Raw genomic sequence first — 21,269 nt, forward strand, 5'->3', positions numbered from 1 at the left:
TGCAGTCATGTCATTAGCTGCAGAGTTATGGGATGAAAGTTGACCTCGCTTCAGCTGTGGAAACAGACGCATTGGATTTCACACAGAATCATGGAATGGTTGAAGTTGGAAGGTACCTCTGGAGGTCATCTGGTCTAACCTCCCAGCTTGGCAGGGCCATCTAAAGCTGGCTGCCTGTTTATGGGTGTATTTGTCTCATTCTCATTCTTGTAAACTCCGAGCAACTCCCTACATTTCTAGATGAGGCACCTCTCATTCACAATATGATTGTACAGTTCCTGATCCAGCAACTAGGTGAGCTATTGTTAGATGTTATCTCAGTATTGGTATCAATATTCATGTCAACTGTGAAGGATTATATGAACACACAGTAGTAGGACATCAAGGTAGCTAAGAGGAGATTCACATCCATAACTTTTATATGCTAAGTGTCACCCTTTCTCTGTAAAACAGCCTGGCTATATTTTTAAGTGGAGGCGCACTGTGGCAATGAGCTGTGTGTAACTCTCTGTACCATGTTACTGTTGATGAGCTCCTTCTCATGTTGACTAGCCTTCACCCAGGCACTGTCCAGGCAGCCAGTTGGCCAGGCAGTTTAAATATGACTTTTTTTTTTTTTTTTTTTTTTTTTTTTTCTGGAGTAGAAAAGAGAATTTCGCTGTAAACATGCAAGATAAACTTTTCTGAGTGGAAAAAACTTTAGCCCGCTTCATTTGTAGTGTGGCCTGAAGCTTTATTTTTAATGAGGAAAAAAAAAATAACAGGGATCCTTTATTTTCTGTTATTTGATGGCTGTCAGTAGTTCTTTCAGCTCTACTGAAACCCTTGGTGTTGTTTCACTAAACTCATCAGGTTCTTTACAGAGTGCTGTTTATTTTATGTAGGAAAACCGGTTCCCAGAAAAGCTAGGTTAATCAGCTTGTAGAAAGTGTTATGCAGCTGTGGCTTGGTTCCTGTTGATAACTGAGCTGCTTTGTATATTGTGGTATTCATGAGTATTCACTTCCTCAGTCTGTGGGTGATCTGGAGTCTGTGAAATGCTTCAGGGGACTTCTGGAATTGAAAAGGGCTGAACAGACCTTGGCATCTGAGCTGCTCCCTTGGGATTCTCCAGGTTCCTGGTCAGCCCAAATCCAGCAGTAGCTCTGCAGCCAGGAATCCTCCTCAGCACTGGTGGGAGCAGCCTTTGAACACACGGTCAGAGATGGAGAGGCTCTTTGAGATGGCAGGACATACTGTGCCCCAGAGGCTTGGTGGTAGCAGCTGTTGTTCAGCAAGGATACTTGAAGAAATTTTAAGAATATACTATTTCCAAATTGCACAGTGTTTTTTTGAAGATGTTTTTGCATTTCTAGTAATGAAGCTTAGACTGAAGCACACTTGTTCAGAAATTGACAGCTAGGAAGGGGGATGAGAAGAGATTTGTGGCCAAACTCTTCCTTTCTTGTAACGATACAAGTCATGTTTCATTTTGAAGGGAGTGGTACTGTCTCTACAATTACAACTGCAGTCCTAAGAGCAGAACCTGGTCATCTGCAGACAAAGTATTCAAAAGCAGGCAAAACATGTCTGACACCAGGTTAATTTAAACTTGAGTAATACCCCAGTGTTTTGTTTAAGGTTTCCATCTCTACCACCGATTACCAAGACTCATGCCTGAAAGCTGCATCCTGATTGCCATCGGAGCACTGGTTGGCGCGATCATCTTTGGTACCGATCACAAATCCCCACCAGTGATGAACACAAGTATTTACTTCTTGTATCTCCTTCCACCTATTGTCCTGGAAGAGGGCTATTTCATGCCAACTCGTCCATTTTTTGAAAACTTTGGGTCCATTCTGTGGTGGTCTGTGCTGGGATCTCTGCTGAACTCATTTGGGATTGGCCTCTCCCTCTATGGTGTGTGCCAGATTGAAGCCTTTGGCCTGACCGACCTGAACCTGCTGCAGAACCTGCTCTTTGGCAGCATGATTTCGGCTGTGGATCCTGTGGCAGCTCTGGAAGTTTTTGAAGAAGCCTCTGTTAATGAGCAGCTTTATATGATGATTTTTGGAGAGTCATTGTTAAATGATGGCATAACTGTGGTGAGTTTCTTTCCATTCCTTGTCTTCCTCTCTTTGGGCCCTTATAGCTTGTAGGTTTATTGGACACATGGCAAGAGCAGCTCTGCAGAAATCTTAGACACATTATTTATCATATATTCCACTGTCAACCCACAACTAATTTTAATATACGTAAACACTACATTTTATATTAACTCTTACAAAAACATGTTGTTTTAGAGCTTCTGGAAGAGATACTGCTTCTGATTAGATATTGGAAACACACCCTATTCTTGTATTCACTGAAGTGAATGGATAAGCAAAAACTTATTTTGCTGATAGGACCTGTGTAAGACCTAGGAACATACTCAATATTGTGCAAGCAAATAAATAGGAAATTGTACTCCTTAAGGACTGAGGATAGCAGGGCTAGCAGTACAAGAGACCTTCCCATGTTCCATGCCTTAGAGAGCATTTATTTAAAAAACAAAAAAACAAACAAACAAAAAAAAAACAGATGTGTACAGTCTCTGGTGGCCTCAATCCCTCCTCCAGTTCCTTCTAAGATTTTTTTCCAGAGACCTTAGACAGGAATTCCAAAACCCATGAATTACTTCACATAAGTCTATTTCTATCAGTAAAAAAAAAGTCATCTGACAAGCATTCATCTTTCTTGGGTATCTTACCTCAAGTGTCCAGAAACAAAGAGATTTTTCTATTTTTAATAGGAAAATAGTTTTGTTGTTGTTGTTTCATTTATTTATTTATTAAACAGAGCTCCTTTTGCTAATACATTCATCACTTTCTCCACAGTTATACTAAAACTTGGAGCAACATGAAATTCTAGCTGTGGGCCACATTTGACCAAAACACTTAGAACTTGCATATTTTTCAAGCAAGAAATTTCAAACAGGAAATTCATTGCACAGAAACCAAGAGGACTGTTAATGCACTGAAAATTAACTGCAGGTTAAGGAGTTTTGCTAGATATGATCTTTACAGAATTTAAATCACAGGAATCTAAAACAGAAAAAAACTATTCAGATACTATTATACATGAGGTACAGCACAACCTGGACTTGTTAAATCTGTACAGAGTTCACTGCTGAAAGGCTTCATGGGAGAAGTGAAGCTCATGAGTAATGTGAAAAGGAAAAGGAATGAAGTAATTTCTTGCAGCCACAGCCTATCGATCATAAATCCTTATCTTGGTAAATCAGAGATGTAGGGCTGATGATTAAGGGACAAATGTTACTTAACTTTGCATGCATACTGCTAATGTGTTACAGCAGTAACAACAAACAAGCAAACAAAATAATGCACAATTTATCTATCTGCTTCAGAACTTAATGCCTGTTCCTCACTCTGGAAGAACTTGTTTGGTCCATTTTCTGACTGGCTCTCTACCCTGTCTTCCTTTTTGTTCCCATGTGTTTACAGTGTGGGTCCTCGTCATGATGGCATTTACGTGAGCTTTCAGTCAGGATCCTGTTACAGCACAAATCTGCAGTACCAGAAAGTCCTTAAAACCAGTGGTATTTAGGCATTCCTCCACAGTACAAGGTGGTGTTAGCAAAAGAAATAAAAGGGCTTGCTACATCAGTGTGAGTGAGTTCCCATAGCCCCATGCACCTCATCACTGGTCTCTTCTCACAGCAGCTACGTTGCAATCAGCTTGTCAGCTCCTGCTGGCACATCTCTGCATCAGCCATCTCTCAGACTTTTTCTGGGCGTGAAGGTTTCCAAAGTCTCTACCTGACTTTATGTCAGAGAAAACCAAACTTCTTCTCATGTGGATGGATCCCAATAGGTTTCTTTTCCTCCCTGATACTCCACTTGCTATTTTAAAGTCTTTAAAACTGTTTACCTTGGCTGTCTTATCTTACCATTTCCTCACTATTTCTCTCTTAACAGTTTCTTTTGAGTTAACTCAATGTGTTTAAAAGGTAATATCACCAAGATATATTGAATACATATATTTTTTTCTATTGTTTAAATACAAATATCCCCTGGTTCTCTCCAGCCTGCTTATCAGCTTGAACATTTTCTCCCCAGCAGGACAAACAGGTATGATTTTTGCTGAACTTGTACGTTATAACTGAGGCAACAATAGCTCCCCCTCTCCCATATTTAGTTTAATATCTTGGTGTTAAAAATTCCTAAACTAATTGACTGTTGAATTATAACAGTTATTTAGGAGCTATTCCTTTGACTGAAAGTACTGGAACAGAAGATTATAATTGTACCCTTTGTACCCATTTGTACCTTGTCTTATTCTCCGCAGGTGGGCTATATCTGTCAATGGAACAAGAAGATTCCAGGGCCTGTTGTTTCTTTTCCCAATAGCTTCTCCTGAGCAGACTTTTATCATTAGAATGTCTACATCAGTATCATTGTGTAGACAGCAACAGGACTGGTTCCAGTGTGTATCATACATTAGTGGAATTTCAAAACCCCATCCAAAACAGTGTTGTCAGTAAATTCAGTGCAGATTTCATTTAAATGTTGAACACAAATGGAGAACCCTGATCTTGCTGCAAAGTCTTTCAAGCTTCTGAAGCTGTGCCCTTGCTTATGACCAGACTATTTCTGTCTTGAAAGGAGCTGAGCACCTGTATGCATCAGAAAACTGAACATTTCCCCTGACTACTTCATCTCTGGGGCTTGATTTTAGAAACTCTGAGAACACTTATATACCACACCATACTCAAAATGAAGCTGCAGTAACCATTTCTCCAATGGTATCAGCTCCTCCTTGTATGCACCCACAGAGCAGTTAAAGAAATCTCCTGCATAATGGAGACTAAAGTAAAATTAATTTCTCTGTTTGAAGGGGCTTGAATTTATGTCTCTGATGTTTCTGGGGAAGGCTTTGACCACTGGGTGTGTGGGTGTTACGGAGAAGGATGGAGATACTCTCTGCCCCTGCCACTGAAGTTGAGAATAAAATAAAATTCATGTGGTCAGAGAGAGGAACGAAGAGTTTTCAAGGCTGTCTATGTTGGTGGTTAAGGCAGTCACTTGAAAATCTTTGCTTCCAATGTTTCTGATGTGAATACTGTATGCAATGTGTCACGTAGGCTGACAAAGCAGCAGCTGGAGTGGGGAACCCAGTCCCAGAGGAGGTACCCTGCGGGCAACAGTGTCACGCTCTCTCTTCCTCTCCCTGGCTCTATCAGTCACCCAGTGGCCCATCACTACATGACAATGCCCCCTCCAAAAAAACCAAAACCCACCGAAATATGACATTCACAAGTTTGTTAAATGAGGCCAACTATCAATCTATACCTTCTTTGTGAGCAAACCAAGGCATCCTAAGCTGATTCAGGCTTTCCTTCCATATGAATAATACAGGCTGTCCAGAGAAAGGATTGAAAGAAGCACTGAGGAGAAGAACTTGGAGGTGTTGGTTAATGAAAAACTCAACATGAACCAGCAATGCATGCTTGCAGCCCAGAAAACCAACAATTTCCTAGGGTGCATCAAAAGAAGTGTGGCCAGCAGGTTGAGGGAGGTGATTGTCCTCCTCTATTCTGTTCTCATGAGACCCCACATGGAGCATTGAGTTCAGCTCTGGAGCCCCCAGCACAAGAAGGACATAGAAGTATTAGAGTGAGTTCAGAGGAAGGCCACAAGGATGATTAGTTGGCTGGAGCACCTCTCCTATGAAGACAAGCTGAGAGAGTTGGGGTTGTTCAGCCTGGAGAAGAGAAGGCTCTGGGGAGACCTTACAGCAGCCTGCCAGTACCTAAAGGAGGCCTGCAGGAAAGCTGGGGAGGGACTTTTTGTCTGGGTGTGTAGTGACAGGACAAGGGGTAATGGCTTTAAAACATGGGAGATTTTTGTTAGATATAGGGAAGAAATTCTTTACTATGAGAGTGGTGAGGCCCTGGAACAGGTTGCCCAGGGAAGCTGTGGATGCCCCATCCCTGGAGGTGTTAAAGGCCAGGCTGGATGGGGCTTTGGGCAACCTGGTCTTGTGGGAGGTGTCCCTGCCCAGGGCAGAAGAGTTGGAACTAGACGGGCTTTAATTTCCCTTCCAACCCAAACCATTCTATTATTCTATGATTCTATAAAGAATTATAGTACCTCATTTGCTAGAAACACTGCAAGGTAACTTAGCTAAGCAACATTTACATGGGGCCTTACTTGTGTGTTGTCCAATGCAGGTTGTTGCAAAGAACAGTTTGCTTCCACAAAGCACATTACAAAAAAATGGAAATTATGTCGTATTTCAATAAGTACCATTTTTGTGCAAATTCACTTATATTGTATAGCTACTTTAGGAGGCAGAAAAGGAGAGACAAACTTACTAAATCATTTGCTGATGATAAATTGCCTTCTTCAAAAGTGAGCATGGATCACTACCTTGATATCATTTATAAGGAATCACATGTCTTAGAAAGAGGTTGAAGTCAGCAAGAAAGAGGGAACAGAGAACAGGCTTTGTAATTAAACACTGCATAGTAAATATGGGAAATTTTGCTTGCTTTGAACCCTCTTTTCCTTACATGTCACTGAAGAACCTAATTTCATACATATTCATCAGGAAAAACAGCTATGACTATTTACTTTGGGATGCTTCCACATGAAATATTTTGTTGTGCTGTGTCTGTCCCCCAGAAATATTATCAGTGAGCCTCCCGGAGAACAGACTTTGTGACAGCTCAGGGTTATATGTTCCCAGCAGCAATTTAAGATTGCACAGTAGCTGGGGAATAATTATTATCTTAATAAGCTTGAATCCTCTACCTGCAAATATCTGCTTTAATCTTCTTAACGCTCTTCTGAAATTAACTATATGAAGAAGAAAGACCAAAGTAAAACAGATAAAACAAATGATTTTGCTCTGTTTTGTGTCATGGAACTTATACTTTGGTGCAACAGCTATGGAGAAGTGGTGTCTTTAGATGTTCCTAAAATTCTCTTGAAAACTGAAAGGTGACTTTCACATGTTAGACATTTCCTGTAAATAGATCTGACAGGACTTAATGACAACCAACTGTCAGCAGCTTCTAAGAAATTTTTATCACTACTCCATTCATTCCCGTGGAGACTTTGGATTAGTTTTTAAATCATGGATGAAAGAGGAACATACTGAAGATTTTTCATCATGAATTTCTGAATGAGAGAAATTATTAATAATATAAGTTTGGTAAACTTATCTGATCTAAAATAAATAAAATTATATTTACAGACCAATTTATAAAATATAGTGAATTCAATCTGTCATGTAATCCAACATTGTTTTCTTTTTATTTTTGATGTTTCAAGCTTTCTAGTCAGAATATAAGTTTGAAGGGTCTTTAAGCCCTTTATGGTGCCATAGCTTTTAGTTCCTACTTTGAAGTTCAGAGTACTGGCACAGAATTCCTGGGAAGGAGTTTAAGTGGCATGAAACCCAAAACATATGAGGTTAGAGAGACTATGAACGTCCCCTTCACACACTGATGCTACATTAACATAGGATTTATAGGGAGCAGGGTGGGCAAGGAAATGGAGGGAAACTCCAAAAGAGAATGTTAAAAGTAAAGAGGTTTAGAGCCAGATTGGGACCTTTTTCAGCCAGGTTGGAAAAGCTTCTGTTGAATATTTGTGTAAATGCAGTTGTGACAGCCATTTACTCTGGATTTTTCAGTGTCAGTCATGATAGGCTATAATTATTGTATCAATAAGTCAACTCACTAAAACTTAGATTACATAAGACTTCTACTTGAACACCAATAACAGAACTTTAATAATTGTATTTATCTAGCTAGAGGCAACCTGAAACTGCTAGCTTGCTGATCTGTCTAAAGCAATATCTAGCACACATATATACATATATATGTATGTATAAAATGTGTAAGTTTGCAAGTTTCAGAAAGAAATCTAACTGCTATATCCTCATTTTTGCACATAGGTATTATATAACATCTTCATCGCCTTCACCCAGATGCACAGGTATGAAGAGATCGAATCCATCGACATCCTTGCTGGCTTTGCTCGCTTCTTCGTGGTGGGGCTGGGTGGTATGCTGTTTGGCATTGTCTTTGGATTTGTTTCGGCACTCATGACTCGATTCACCCACAACGTTTCTGCTATTGAACCTTTGCTGGTCTTCATGTTCAGCTACCTGTCATACTTGTCCGCTGAAACCCTTTACATCTCGGGAATTTTGGCGTGAGTATTCCTTATGGCTTTTTGGATGCACTCTTGAGGGAATGGGCAACCTTTCATGGAGGTTGTTTGCTTGAGGCTAGTGTAACACCATCATTTTCAGGATCTGGCCTAGAGACCTGCAGTGAATGGCTTCTAAGGGGTCTGTAAGTGCATCGATAATTAGGTAAAGCAAACCTATACTCAGTGTAGGCATAGATGTAGTACTGAGGAGTGGATATCTGTGCTGGCGTCTTGGCGAGATTTTTGCCAAAAAAAAAAAAAAAAAAAAGTTGCACTTGTGTGATGTGACCAGTGCTGCCACCAGCTGGCTGTTTTCTGTTCCTCGGGGCCTGAACGAGCAGTCAGCTACCTCTGGTAAAACCAGTTCAGTGAGAGAACGATCTGATACTAGGCCAGTGTGTCTGCATTTATTGCTAAGCATCATCACCATCAAATTACAATAGGAATAAAAAGTAAGGAGTGTGGAAATTGTTAAAAAAAAAAAAAGTCAGAGTTATTGCTTTTGTATATAGTTGTGAATGTAAGTTCTAATGTAGTTTACTGGAATTACACTACGCGAGAACAGCATCACTGGAAGAATAGAAAGGAAGGAATAGGAGGCAAAAGTGAGAAACACTAGGAAAAGACTGCTGGTAGAGGAAAAGATCCTGCACCTAACAACCCCTCAGAAGGGTAAAGTGTAAAGAAAAGAGTACCCAGCGAGGTGGCAAACGCTCCAGCTAGTGCTGTGGACTGCCCAGCTGGTGGGTGGCAGGAGCTGGTGTGGCTTGCATTGGCTCTGAGCTCACAAGCCAGTGGGGTCTCATAGGCCTTGGTGTTCCCAGAGGAGAGGGATCTCCAGAAAACTCTTACCTATATCGAGAACAAACCAGTTAAAACTTAATAAATAAAAGTGTGTAGCTGTTGCTTTCCAGACAGGTACATTTGCTCATGTCCACTTGTCAAACCCTGGTTTGGTTAGCTTCAGAGCACAACTGGCTTTGTAAAAGCAACCTTTGGAGGGTTGCCCTTGGACGGCAGATCAGAATATTTAACCATATTAAATAAGTATTTAGGTAGGAAATATGTTTCTCTGGGCAATTAGACAACAGAATTGAATCTTAGGCTTTGTTTTGCATCTCCAGCACACTTGCTCTAAGGTGACTGGTGACTTTAGATGAGCAGGGTTAGACCACCTTTATAGTGAGCGTTAATGCTACACGGACCCTTTCCTACCTGCACTGCACAGAATAGTGCTTTCCTGCCTATTTGTTACACACGACTATGTAGCTCGTTATTCCTCTTACTTTTTATTTTCATTAGAGTATTGAAATTATTAGTAATAAAAAATGTTAATATAATTAGGATTCATTATTCTTACTGCTTCATTGAGGAAATTATTGCTTGTTTTAGGAATGGGAACTTATTGTCACCCTTCTGAATTATTGAGGAATTCATTCATTTGTCACTTGGATCATGAAAGTCTATTATGCATGTGTCTTTGAAAGTCAACAGTATTAAACTTTAATGCTTAATGACATTGTCTTAAAGTGTTCTTGGACCTGCTAAATGTCTCATTTCTACCAGAATACCCTTGAGATTTCTTCAATGGAAATTAAATGAGCAGAAACTAGATGAAGGTTTATTTAACGAGCAGTCAACATTCTCTGAATTCACAAGTTCAGAAAAATATCATCCCAAGAAACCCCCAGAGACTAAAAAAATATCAAGAGAAACTAGATAGATGATGGAATATATTACTACCATAGCACTGAATCTATCTACATACTACTGTGGAAAATGAAGGGGATAAGAGAAACCATCTTCAGCAGTCCTGTTTGAAGACTATTGCTCAGTATGAATGTGACCAGCATCTGTGCTGGATCGTGGCTGATACCTCTGAAGCAGGCTCTAATCTTGATTAACAGCAAAAATGTGGAAAAGATTCTTTTCCTTCCTTAGGAGCATCCCCCACACTCTGAGCAACTAAAAGGGGTGAAGGACACATCTGTAGGAAAATTAATTTTCCCCGCAGTGGGTTTCTGTGGGATGAGAATTTCTGAAGCTTAATATGGTCCTGCTGATCTGCCACCCAGCTGGAAGGGAGCCAGTGGGGGCTTTGGCCCATGCAGAGAACTAAAACCACGTTCTCCCACCACCATCTTGAAGGAGAAGATCACTGAGAGGCAGGTTATGTCTCTCTAATTGATCTATCCTCAGGCTGGTACGAAATTGACCGCCCTTTGTTTGAGACTCAAATATTTGTTGTGTGGTGGTTGTGTGTTAGACATTCAAAATAAAATGGACTTTGAACGGGAATGTGATACCCTCACTTCCTCCCCAGGGAGGCTGACTGATTTGCTTCCTTTTTCCTATATACAAAATTGGTTCACAGTTCTGCATTAAGATGCTCTCACCCAAATAGCTAGCATTACTGAAGAAGTAAAATGCTACATGATATTAGGAAGGTTAAAAGTCAGTGATGGAGAGTGCAGGTAATGAAGGCAAAAGTTGTTCTTAAATAAAATAAAATTAAAAATAATAATTTAAAAAACAGTTTGTAGCTGATCTATGATGTTTTGCCTGGTACAGCATGACAGCATGTGCAGTGACTATGAAGAAATACGTGGAGGAGAATGTTTCCCAGAATTCCTATACGACAATAAAATACTTCATGAAGATGCTGAGCAGCGTCAGTGAGACCCTGATTTTTGTGTTCATGGGAGTGTCTACAGTGGGGAAAAACCACGAGTGGAACTGGGCCTTCATTTGCTTCACTCTGCTTTTCTGCCTCATTTGGCGAGCACTGAGTAAGTGAGCTTTTGTGGGCAAGCTACATCTCTGAGGGAAAACTTTTTGTGCAAAGGTATGTTAGTAAAGCCTGTGCAGACTGGTATAACCAGTTTCATAACAAATTTACTAGTCAAAATTACAGTCAACTTAATTTCATAAATCCCCACATGCAGAAAAAGGGGAAAAAGCAAACTCAAACAAATCTTAATGCCAGTCTCCAAGTGCAGGCTTTATGATTAAGCAAGCATGGAAAACTTTAAGCAAAATTAAAATATTACCATGACTATGCTCATATAGAAGCCGATATTTTAGTTAACTATATGCCCTTGGGTAAGTGGACTTAATAATTTAATCGCATTCTGTAATTAACTTACTAATTGGATAATAAATGTACATAAGCATGCTTCTGGTCCTGGCTGTATAACACTAAAGGTCCTGGGCCAGGAGTGCCTAGAGGATGTCAAACTATATGTGGGACAGATGTGGGCAAATGTGAGGAACCAGCAGAGAGTTTGTGCTTAAGGATCAGAGGACAGACCAGTACAGCTGATGTTTTGACAGGTGTTTACTGCAGATCTCTTGATCAACAGAAGGAGGCAGATGAACTATTCTTTATGCTCTGTAGAAAGTGTCACAGTCACAGGCCCCAGTACTCATGAGAGACTTTGACTACCCCGATATCTGTTGGAAGGGCAGTATGGCTATATATGAGACATCCAGGAGATTTCTGAAAAATGTTGAAGACAATTTCTTGATGCAGGTGGTTGATGAACCAACTGTGGAATATGCTTTGTCACAAGTCAAAAATGTGCCTTTGTGACAAAAAAGGCCAACTTCATCCTGGGCTACACTAGCAAGTGTGTAGGCAGCAGGCCCAAGGAAGTGTTTCTTCCCATCTATTCAGCACTGGTGAGAGTATCTGGTGTGTCCAGTTCTTGGCTCCCTGGTAAAGGAAAGATATGGGGGTTCTGGAGCAAGTGCAGTAGAGGTCACCAAACTGGTCAGGACCTAGAGCACTGGATATACAAGGAAAGCCTGAGAGAGCTCAGCCTGAAAAAGACAGAGCTCACAGGAGACCTTATTACTGTCTACAAGTACCTGATCAGAGGGTAGAGAGAAGATGAAGCCTGATCAGAGAACAGAGAGAAGATGAATCCAGACTCTTCTCAGAGGTGCACATCAGTAAGATAAGAGGTAACAGACACAAGGTAGAACATGGGAAATTCTAATTAGATAGTAGGAACCCATTTAACATGACAGTGATCCAATATTATAACAGCAGCACAACTCTACAACCTTGAAGGTACTCAAGACTTGATTAGTGCTCTGAGCAACCTGATTTGATTAGATCTGCTTTGAGTAGGAATTTGTTCTAGATGACCTCCAAAGGTCACTTCCAACATACAATACTCTGAGTTTGGGACCAACTAAGCGTTGGCATCAAAGAGCTGAGGTTAAGGTGCTATTTCTTAAATCTCTCAGGTGGCTCCGGTGCACTGGAACAGTCCTGTTATATAGTGATGACACAATTACTCAACTGTAAAGGTGATGTGATTGTTGTGGGTTCGACAGCAAGAAGGCAATGACTAAATATTTCCTTGCTAATCCTGGACCAACTGTGCCCTGTATGTTTTTAAAGGCTTCCTTTTGGAGTCCATATAGGAATAACCTTCCAATAAAGAGATAAAAAATGTTTACGGGAAAAAAAAAACACTTTGCTGTCACATGCCCCTTTGTCTCTAAAACACCAAAGGGAGTGCTAGAGCTTTCCAGAGGATGGTCAAAATATTTCCCCTAAACTTGTTTGCTAAAATGATTGCATCATTTTCTCTGAAGCTTGAATAGGGTAAAAAGAATTGGTTTGAGGGTGACACATTACACAGTTTCGGTCTGAGTAGTTGATTATCTAGCATAATGTATTGGGTTTATGCGGCCAGGGTTTAGTACTGGAAGGTGCTACAGGGGTGGCCTCTGTGAGCAGAGCCCAGCAGCTGCCCCATGTCAGATCAGAGCCAGATGGCTCCAAAAGGGACCCGCTGCTGGCCAGAGCCGAGCCAATATGTGATTCTGGTTGTGACTCTTCGGAATCATATTTAAGAAAGAGAAAAACCTGCTGTGCAACAGCAGCTGGGAGAGAGGAGTGAGACAATGTGAGAGAAGCAGCCCTACAGGCACCAAAGTCAGTTCAGAAGGAGGGCAGGAGGTGCTCCAGGCACGCAGCAGCAGTTCCCCTGCAGCCTGTGGAGAGGCCCCTGGTGGAGCAGGCTCTCCCTCTGCAGCCCATGGGCCCAACATGGAGCAGATCTCCACGCTGCAGCCCGTGGAGGAGCCCCCGGTGGAGCAGGTGGATGTGGCCTGTAGGAGGAGGCTGTGGCCCATGGAGAGCAGGCCCCGGTCCGGAGCTGCACATGGAGAGGAGCCCACGCAGGGGCAGGGGGTCTGAGGGGAGCTGCTGCCCGTGGGGACCCGTGCTGGAGCAATTTGCTCCTGGGGGATGGACCCCGTGGTACAGAGCCATGTGGGAGTAGTGCTTGAAGAGCTGCTGCCTGTGGGCAGCCCCTGCAGGATCAGTTTGGGAAGGACGGCATCCAGTGGGAGGGACCCCACGTGGAGCAGGGGCAGGGAGTGACCGTGAAGGAGCAGTGGAGACGAAGCTTTAGGGACTGACCGCAGCCCCCATTCCCTGTTCCCCTTTGCTGCTTGGGGGGAAGGAGGTAGGAGACGGTGGATGGGGGGAAGGTGTTTGTAGTTTCCTTTTATCTCTGCAGTGCTCGAGTCTGATAGCAATAAGCAATAAATTACATTAATCTCCCTGTGCTGAGTCAGTTTTGCCCATAACAGTAACTGTGAGTGATCTTCCTGTCCTTATCTCAACCCACAAGTTCGCTTTTGTTTTCATTATATTTTCTCCCCCTGTCCTTCTGAGGAGAGGCAATGAGAGATTTGGTGTTGTGGTGCTTAGCTGCCCATCAATGTTAAACTACCATACATAAATAATCAAAAAAGGTCTTATATAAAGTGGTATTCAGCAACCTAAATAATGGTATAGCGCTACTAGCCTTACCCAAAATAATTCACTGAATTTATCAGTGAATACAGAGTAAAATAACACCAGTAATTATCATGAATTTTCAATGTTTACTTTAGCAATGTAACAGTTTACATGCAAATCATAGGATATTTGTGTCTTATGATGACGTAGATTAAGAGAAAATCAAGCAAATAACTAAATGTACTCCATAAAAAAAAAAAAAGTAAAACAGTCCTTACATAGCCACAGGCAGTCTGATTAATTTTAACTTTTACTGAAAGCAAAATGAAATCTGAGAAATAAACAGAGAATTACAGAGGCAGTAAGCCAGAGGATTAAAAATTAAAATGTTATTACTCTGCCTTTCAGTGAACCTGTCCACAGGATTTGTTGGTAAAGAATTGTTCAAACACTTTGGGCAGACGCTGTGTGAAAGCAGGAAACATTGCAAGGGAAGGCACAAGAAAAAAACTCTCATCTAGTGGTTTATTTTGTATCCAGAACACTCCAGAGAAGTGCAACATAAAGACAGGAAGTAAATCTTTTCCCCTAATCTCACTTCTAAACCCACATGAGAATTTAAAACTTGAAGCAGTTAATAAACACACACTTTTCTAGGACTTTTTCACACAAAGATTAAATATTTGGTCAAAGAGAAACGACAAGAGCCAAAAATTGAAAAGGAAGGTCTGTCAACTGCTGCCTGAGACAAAATGTGTTTTGTTTTGCTTTGAATATTTTCTTTTTCTGCTTTCTTAATAATAATTGGTGTTTGTTTGTTTGTTTGTTTTGCCTTCTTAGGTGTATTTGCTCTCTTCTATATCAGTAACAAGTTCCGAACGTATCCCTTCACTGTGAAAGACCAACTCATTATTTCCTACAGTGGTCTTCGAGGAGCCAGTAGCTTCTCTCTTGCGTTCTTGCTCCCAGTGAACCTCTTTCCAAGGAAAAATTTGTTCATTACTGCTACACTTGTAGTTATATACTTTACTGTGTTCATCCAGGTAAGTGTGTTTCTTAATGTATTGCTTTCATAAAACCAAGGTGACCAGGTTATTCCACTTGGTTTACACTGCTGCACAAGGAGGAACTGGATCTTCTGGATGTCCCACGCTCTTTATTTTCCCCTACAAATAACTCAGATACTGTAGGGTGTCCATAGAGCACTATGCTCGTAGGCATAATAGTGGTTAGGCATTTAGATCCCATCGGAATGTTTTCATAAAACCAGTTTTGTTTCTATTTCCCTTTTTTAAATGCTAGATTCTCTAGGAGTGCAATAGAGAATCGGGAACAGCTGAAAATGGTTTCTACATGAAAAACAAAACAAAATAAAAAAAGAACCAAGCCAAATCAAACCAAACCAAAATGCTTAATTCTGAAAATATAGAAGTAAGAGTTTTCAAGACCATAAGGACCTCACAAAGACAATGCTTTCTTCCAGCTGAGTGCTGTTTTGGTGAAAGTTGGCAATGAGTCAGTTATTTTATGTGGTTAAAACATGTTGATAAACACAGTCTTGATTAAAAAATAGGTACACATTTTTTAATTTTTGGTTTTGAGTTTTAATCCTCTCCTGTTGTAACTGATCATTATCCTGTCTAAGACAGCTTTTCTGACTGATTAAAATGAAATCCATTTTCTTGCTTTCTGCTTTATTTTTTGAGATATTATTAACATTTCAACTTGATGTTCCAAATGCAGGGAATCACAATTGGACCATTGGTCAGATATCTAGATGTTAAAAAGACCAACAAAAAGGAGTCCATCAATGAAGAAATTCACATGAGAGTAAGTTTTTGATATCAGTAAATAGTACCCTAAAAAGAAAAGGTAGGGTGTTCAGAAAGAGACGGATTAAAGGAGGCCCTGACATTTAGTGAATTTGGGCAATTAATGCTTTTTAGAACATTTGGACTGAAACCTAGGCATAATATTCTAAAATGTGATAGTTCATTTGTATTCATAGTGACTTTCATATTATAATACTGTACTGTAACTGACATGGCATAGCAAGGCCATCTTACATCTGGATACTTGTGACCATGGTGGGACAGGTACATAAAAGCAGCATTTACAAAATGCACTTATCATCCTTTCCAGACAGATTTGTTAGATACCTTTGTTGCCATCTTTTGATTGATTATAAACACACTGACACCTTAAAAGTCTTAATCATGTTTTGGTGAACTGAAATGAGTTGAACCATTGGTCTGCAAATTTAATTCTAAGTAACAATCTTTTTCCCTTTCAAACATTTGCTTTAACTTTCAAATTACCTATATACAAAATAACAGAAAACTGCTCAAACTAACTTAGCAACACTAGACAAAATATACATACACTCTTTCATTTTTACTCTAGGGAATATATCTGAAATTAACAAAATGATTGTGCCTTAAAATTAAACACATTCAAAAAACATTAGCAAAACCAGAACATCTCAACTGATTTGAATTTGAAGTGAATTTAATTCTTTCTATTCCAACTTTTGCACTTAGCTTTGAATGGTAATCATGTTCAAAAGCACCGCTTACAACTATACATATGCAAGAACTGACCGTTTTCTTTGTTTCTGTAATGCTAGAAATGGACAGAAGATGACTGAAAACTCCGATACTTAGCAGTGATGAACTTGCCATTCTCATGACAATATGCAAAATCCTCAGGGGATTTGCAAATCATGGCAAGGGCTACAGTGTGGAGTACCTGGCCCCCCACACACAGAGGGATGTCACACCTGCAGAAAGAAGACTTGGGTGGCAGATCTAATAATTTTGGTTTTGGTCTCAGTAGAGAAAGAGGACCATGCAATTTGGATGCTCAGTATTGTTTTCCACTGGGGACAGTCCTTTACTTAGGTTTGTATTTTTCTAGGTGATGGTGAGATGATAGCAGACTGACCGAATTGCCACCTCAATCAAAATATTGCCACTGCAGCCAAGCACAGTGGGATATTTGCCTTGATTTTTAGAAAAATGTAGATACTTTCAGAATTAACTCACCCTTCCCATTTAAAAAAGAAAAAAGGGAAAAAAAAAGGAAAGAAAATCCTGTCAACTGTTGCATATTTGTGGTGACATTATTTTCTCATAATGACCACTTAAATTCCTTCCGTGTTTGTTTCTCCAGTTGATGGATCACTTCAAGGCTGGTATTGAAGACATATGTGGACATTGGAGTCATTATCAGCTGAGAGATAAGTAAGCATCTCTTACTGCAGACTGTTATAATAAAATAACCTATCATCTGTGATGTAAAATACAAAAGGTAAATAGAATAAGAAATCCATCTTGTGCCCCATGAGGCTAAAATAGCATGAAAATATTGGGGACGTGTGCAATATCTCTTTTTTAAAAGTGAACTCCTGAGTAATCGCTATCTCTTGGGAGAGCAGAACCCATATATTGTGTGCTAAATTGCTTCTGCACAAACAGGGAGAAAATGAACCTTCTGAAAGAAAAAAAAATATAGCAGATAAACTCATGCTGCAGGCATCAGACTATGCATATAGCTTTGGCATAAATCTTTGATATATGGCAGTGTTCCTTTAGGTTGGGATTTGAAACGGAAAATGTGTATGGTGTCAGTGCTTCACTGTCTTTCTCTATAAGCCTCCAAGGCAAATACAATCCCTTGTAGGTGAGTGCAGATTAAATAATAATTACTCATTTGTCCTTACAAATCTTTGTAATTAGTCATATTTAAAATAAAAAGAAATACTGGAGGAAATGTTGGCATTTAAATATCTAGTAGCACAGGCAGATACTTTCAAGCTGGTCTTCACTCAGAAAATCACAGAATTCCCAAATGGCTGAGGTTGGAAGGGACCTCTAAGTCCAACCCCCCTGATGAGCAGGATCACCTAGAGTACATTGCACAGGATGGCATCCAGGAGGGGTTTGAATATCTCCAGAGAAGGAGACTCCACAACCTCTCTGGGTAACCTGTGCCAGTGCTCTGTCACCCTCACAGTAAAGAAGTGCCCTCTCATGTTGAGCCAGAACCTCCTGTGCTGCAGTTTGTGCCCGTTGCCTCTCGTCCTGTTGCTGGGCACAACTGAAATGAGACTGGCTCCATCCTCTTGACACCCTCCCCTCAGATATTTGTACATACTGATGAGGTTTCTCCTCAGTCTTCTCTTTTCTAGGCTAAACAGGCCCAGTTCTCTCAGCCTGTCCTCATATGACAGGTGCTCCAGTCCTCTAATCATCTTAGTAGCCCTAAAATACAGGACCTGTGCTATGTCTTCTATGAGCAGGATGAGGTGATAGTGTGAAGTTTTGGGGATCTTTCAGGCATTACTCAGAAGAAATCAAAACTGGGATTCTAAGCTACCTTCGTCCCCAAGGGCACTCTGCAATCATGTTGGCCTCCACCTCAACACGTTAATGTTGTGGGGATGGACTAATCTTTTCCACAGACATCATATTCTGATGCTGTGGGCTAAGTGTTATCCCTCAGGTCATGCCTAGACTTCTGTGTCTGAGACCTCCAGCTCACCACTCAGCACTGGACCCCAGTAATCCAGACTGGGTGTTTACTGGGACATGTGGAAGTTCCCTTCATGACTAGGTTTCTCCTTATAAAAATCAAGAATTATGAGTGGGAAGAAGGTTGGTCTGTATCCAGTTCTCATTCCTACAGGGTATACTGATGTATCGAGGGCGCATACCTGGACCTGAAAGCTAAATGTCTTCTAATGTCTTCTTGGCTCTCACAGTACGTAGATAGCTTTAGAGCAGCCACTGTGTAGTGACACACTGCCTGTGTAGTCAATAAGCTAAACAAATCCCTCTTGGAGCAGTAATTTAATTGAAATAGCAGCATTTCCACATTTCAATAGGATAAAATATTATTTCCACTTATCTCACACCTAGCAAAATGCTTTGATAAATTTGTCCAATTTTTTCATAAATGTAATGTTTCTGTTCACGGGCAGATTCAAATGGCACATTGTATGTATATAAAAATAATATAAGAAGATTGTATTAAAAAGTATTCCCTAGACTTTCCTGTGTAACTTTAAAGATGCTTAGCGTATGTGTATCAGAATTAATTACCTTAGTGATGACACTTCAGGTTGCTTTCTAAAAAAAAAAAAAAAAAAAAAAGAATATAAAGAGCTTCAATCCCAGCTGAAACATTTGTGTACCTCTCTCTGTTATTTGAGTAAGTATAAAGACCAGTCATGTTAAGAAAAAAATGTACAAAATTCTATTGCTTTTTCTTAGCATTGTGGAAAGCATTACCTTGCTGTGGTAAACTATTCCTTTGAAAGAAACTTGTAAGAAGATCTGCTGTTCTGCTAAACGTCTGCCTGAAAGTACATACCTGTTCCAAAGCACACATATTCATTCACATTCAAATTATGTCATACATCAGAGATACTTTACAATCTGCAGCATGCGTGCACATAGTATTTTGTGGTCCATTCAATTTCTCTGTCATTCAGAATACAAAGAAGTATATTTTCTCCAGCCTAATTGTTGGGATTCAAAATTATCAGCAACATAATGCGCCCAAACTACTGTAACTACTGGTCCATTTGAAGCATTATTGGTGGCTGGCTGAATAGGCCAGGATTACTGTAAGAGCAGCTGCTGCTATTAGAATACGACATTTGTATGAAAGCATGGAGACTGGCCATATTCTTTTCTTACAAATGTGGCAGTGTTATATAAACACATACCCAGTCCTCTTCTTTGCTTTGATTGCAGATTGTTTCTTTCTTTTGTCCAGTGGGCTTTACAATCTCTGTGGACCACCAGACCATGCCAAATGTCCCCCTAAAGGTCTCTGTTCACTTGTTCTTCAGGAGTCCACAGGTGCCTTCAACTTGGATACAGTTTCCACTGTTGAATTATAGATGTGCACATTTGAATGAAGATCTGCTTGACCCACAGAAATAAAAACACATTTCATTTTTTTACACTTTGATTTTAACATCTCTTTTGCAGATTTAAGAAGTTTGACAATAAGTATTTGAAGAAAATTTTAATTCGGGAGCATCAACCCAAATCCAGCCTTGTGTCATTATACAAAAAGATGGAGATAAAACTGGCCATTGAGATGGCTGAGAATGCCATGGAAATTTCAAAATCATCCACAGCTTCTTTACAGTGAGTACTGGCCTCTTCACCCTTTGTGGAGCAGAGTGGGACAGGAGGGAAGGCAATAAAAATCAGGCAACACCCAAGGGATTTTGTGATTTTAACAGAAAAGTGTGTGGGGGAAAAAAAAAAAAAAAAGACAGTCATGGGAATGTGTTGTTTTGGGCTGGCACTTTGGCACTCATATTTGCACATCAGTCCTTTGCTGACAGATTGAAAATTACTTTTTTTTTTTTTTTTTTTTTTTAATGATGGGCAATTCAGAAGAAGAAACACAAGACAGGTGTAAAGGCCACTCTTACTGCTTTGAATCACAGCAGTGGTTTGAGGGGGCGGTGACCTTCATTGTGCTGGCCAATGGGTTTTACTCATCACTGCCAGCTGGTGAGAGAACTGAAGGAGAGGCTAAAGAAAAGGTCTTGACTCTAATATCCCAATGAGAAGAGAACAGTTTTCCTTCTAGCATTTGCAGTTTTTGCTATTTCAGGTTGCAGTCTCTCAAATCATTCTGCTATATTTTGGTACTTCCATAACCACTTTGGCCAGAACATGGTTTCAGAGAAGAAAATAGAAAAAGACAAAAAGGATTATGGAGAACACTTTCTAAACCTTACCTTGGATTTTCAGTATGGGAAATGAGGAATTTACACCAATGCAGTTGCCTAGTTTCTCAATAGTGCGCTAAATGAATGCTAGTTCTCCCAAGGCGTATGTCCTTTCTATTTTGCAGCAGCCTCTGGCAAGGCCCAGCGTATTTTTTTTATTGACTGTTTCTCGCACCCCACACCAGAAAGTTCAGATAACAACAGGAATTTAAACTAAAATCTCTCTTGAAACTGTGTGGCATAATCACATCAAAATTCATCTGTTTTCTTGAAACTGATGTCAGCTTGCAGCGTAAGACCTAGCCCTTTTCTTTCTAAGTCATTCTTTGCTGAATGGATGATACTAAAAGAGATTGCATGTCTGTCAGGCTCCTTTCTGTCTGCTGTATTCCCTTAACTGCTCTGAGCCAAGAGTAAATGTGCAAGGCTGGTAGACAGTCTGTGGCAAACAAACCACTTTCCTCTTCTTTTCTTGAGAGAAAAAGAAAATAAGACAAATTGCTTTAGAGTAGTTCAGAAATTCTCTCCCGAGATAAGCATTTAG

At 40.3% G+C, this 21,269-nt stretch overlaps 1 protein-coding gene across 1 annotated transcript in view; it reads left to right on the forward strand.

Moving 5' to 3' along the window:
• SLC9A4 (solute carrier family 9 member A4) overlaps nucleotides 1–21,269 on the forward strand; it is a 34,151-nt gene that overhangs the window by 2,020 nt on the left and 10,862 nt on the right. The window contains exons 2-8 of the mRNA XM_040536438.1: nucleotides 1,621–2,084; nucleotides 7,945–8,204; nucleotides 10,776–10,993; nucleotides 14,809–15,011; nucleotides 15,712–15,798; nucleotides 17,140–17,210; nucleotides 19,968–20,129. Of these exons, the coding sequence (XP_040392372.1) occupies nucleotides 1,621–2,084; nucleotides 7,945–8,204; nucleotides 10,776–10,993; nucleotides 14,809–15,011; nucleotides 15,712–15,798; nucleotides 17,140–17,210; nucleotides 19,968–20,129 (1,465 nt within the window). The remainder of the gene's footprint in view (nucleotides 1–1,620; nucleotides 2,085–7,944; nucleotides 8,205–10,775; nucleotides 10,994–14,808; nucleotides 15,012–15,711; nucleotides 15,799–17,139; nucleotides 17,211–19,967; nucleotides 20,130–21,269) is intronic.

This window comes from Cygnus olor, chromosome 1, assembly GCF_009769625.2.
Source record: "Cygnus olor isolate bCygOlo1 chromosome 1, bCygOlo1.pri.v2, whole genome shotgun sequence".
Classification (NCBI taxonomy): Eukaryota; Metazoa; Chordata; class Aves; order Anseriformes; family Anatidae; genus Cygnus; species Cygnus olor.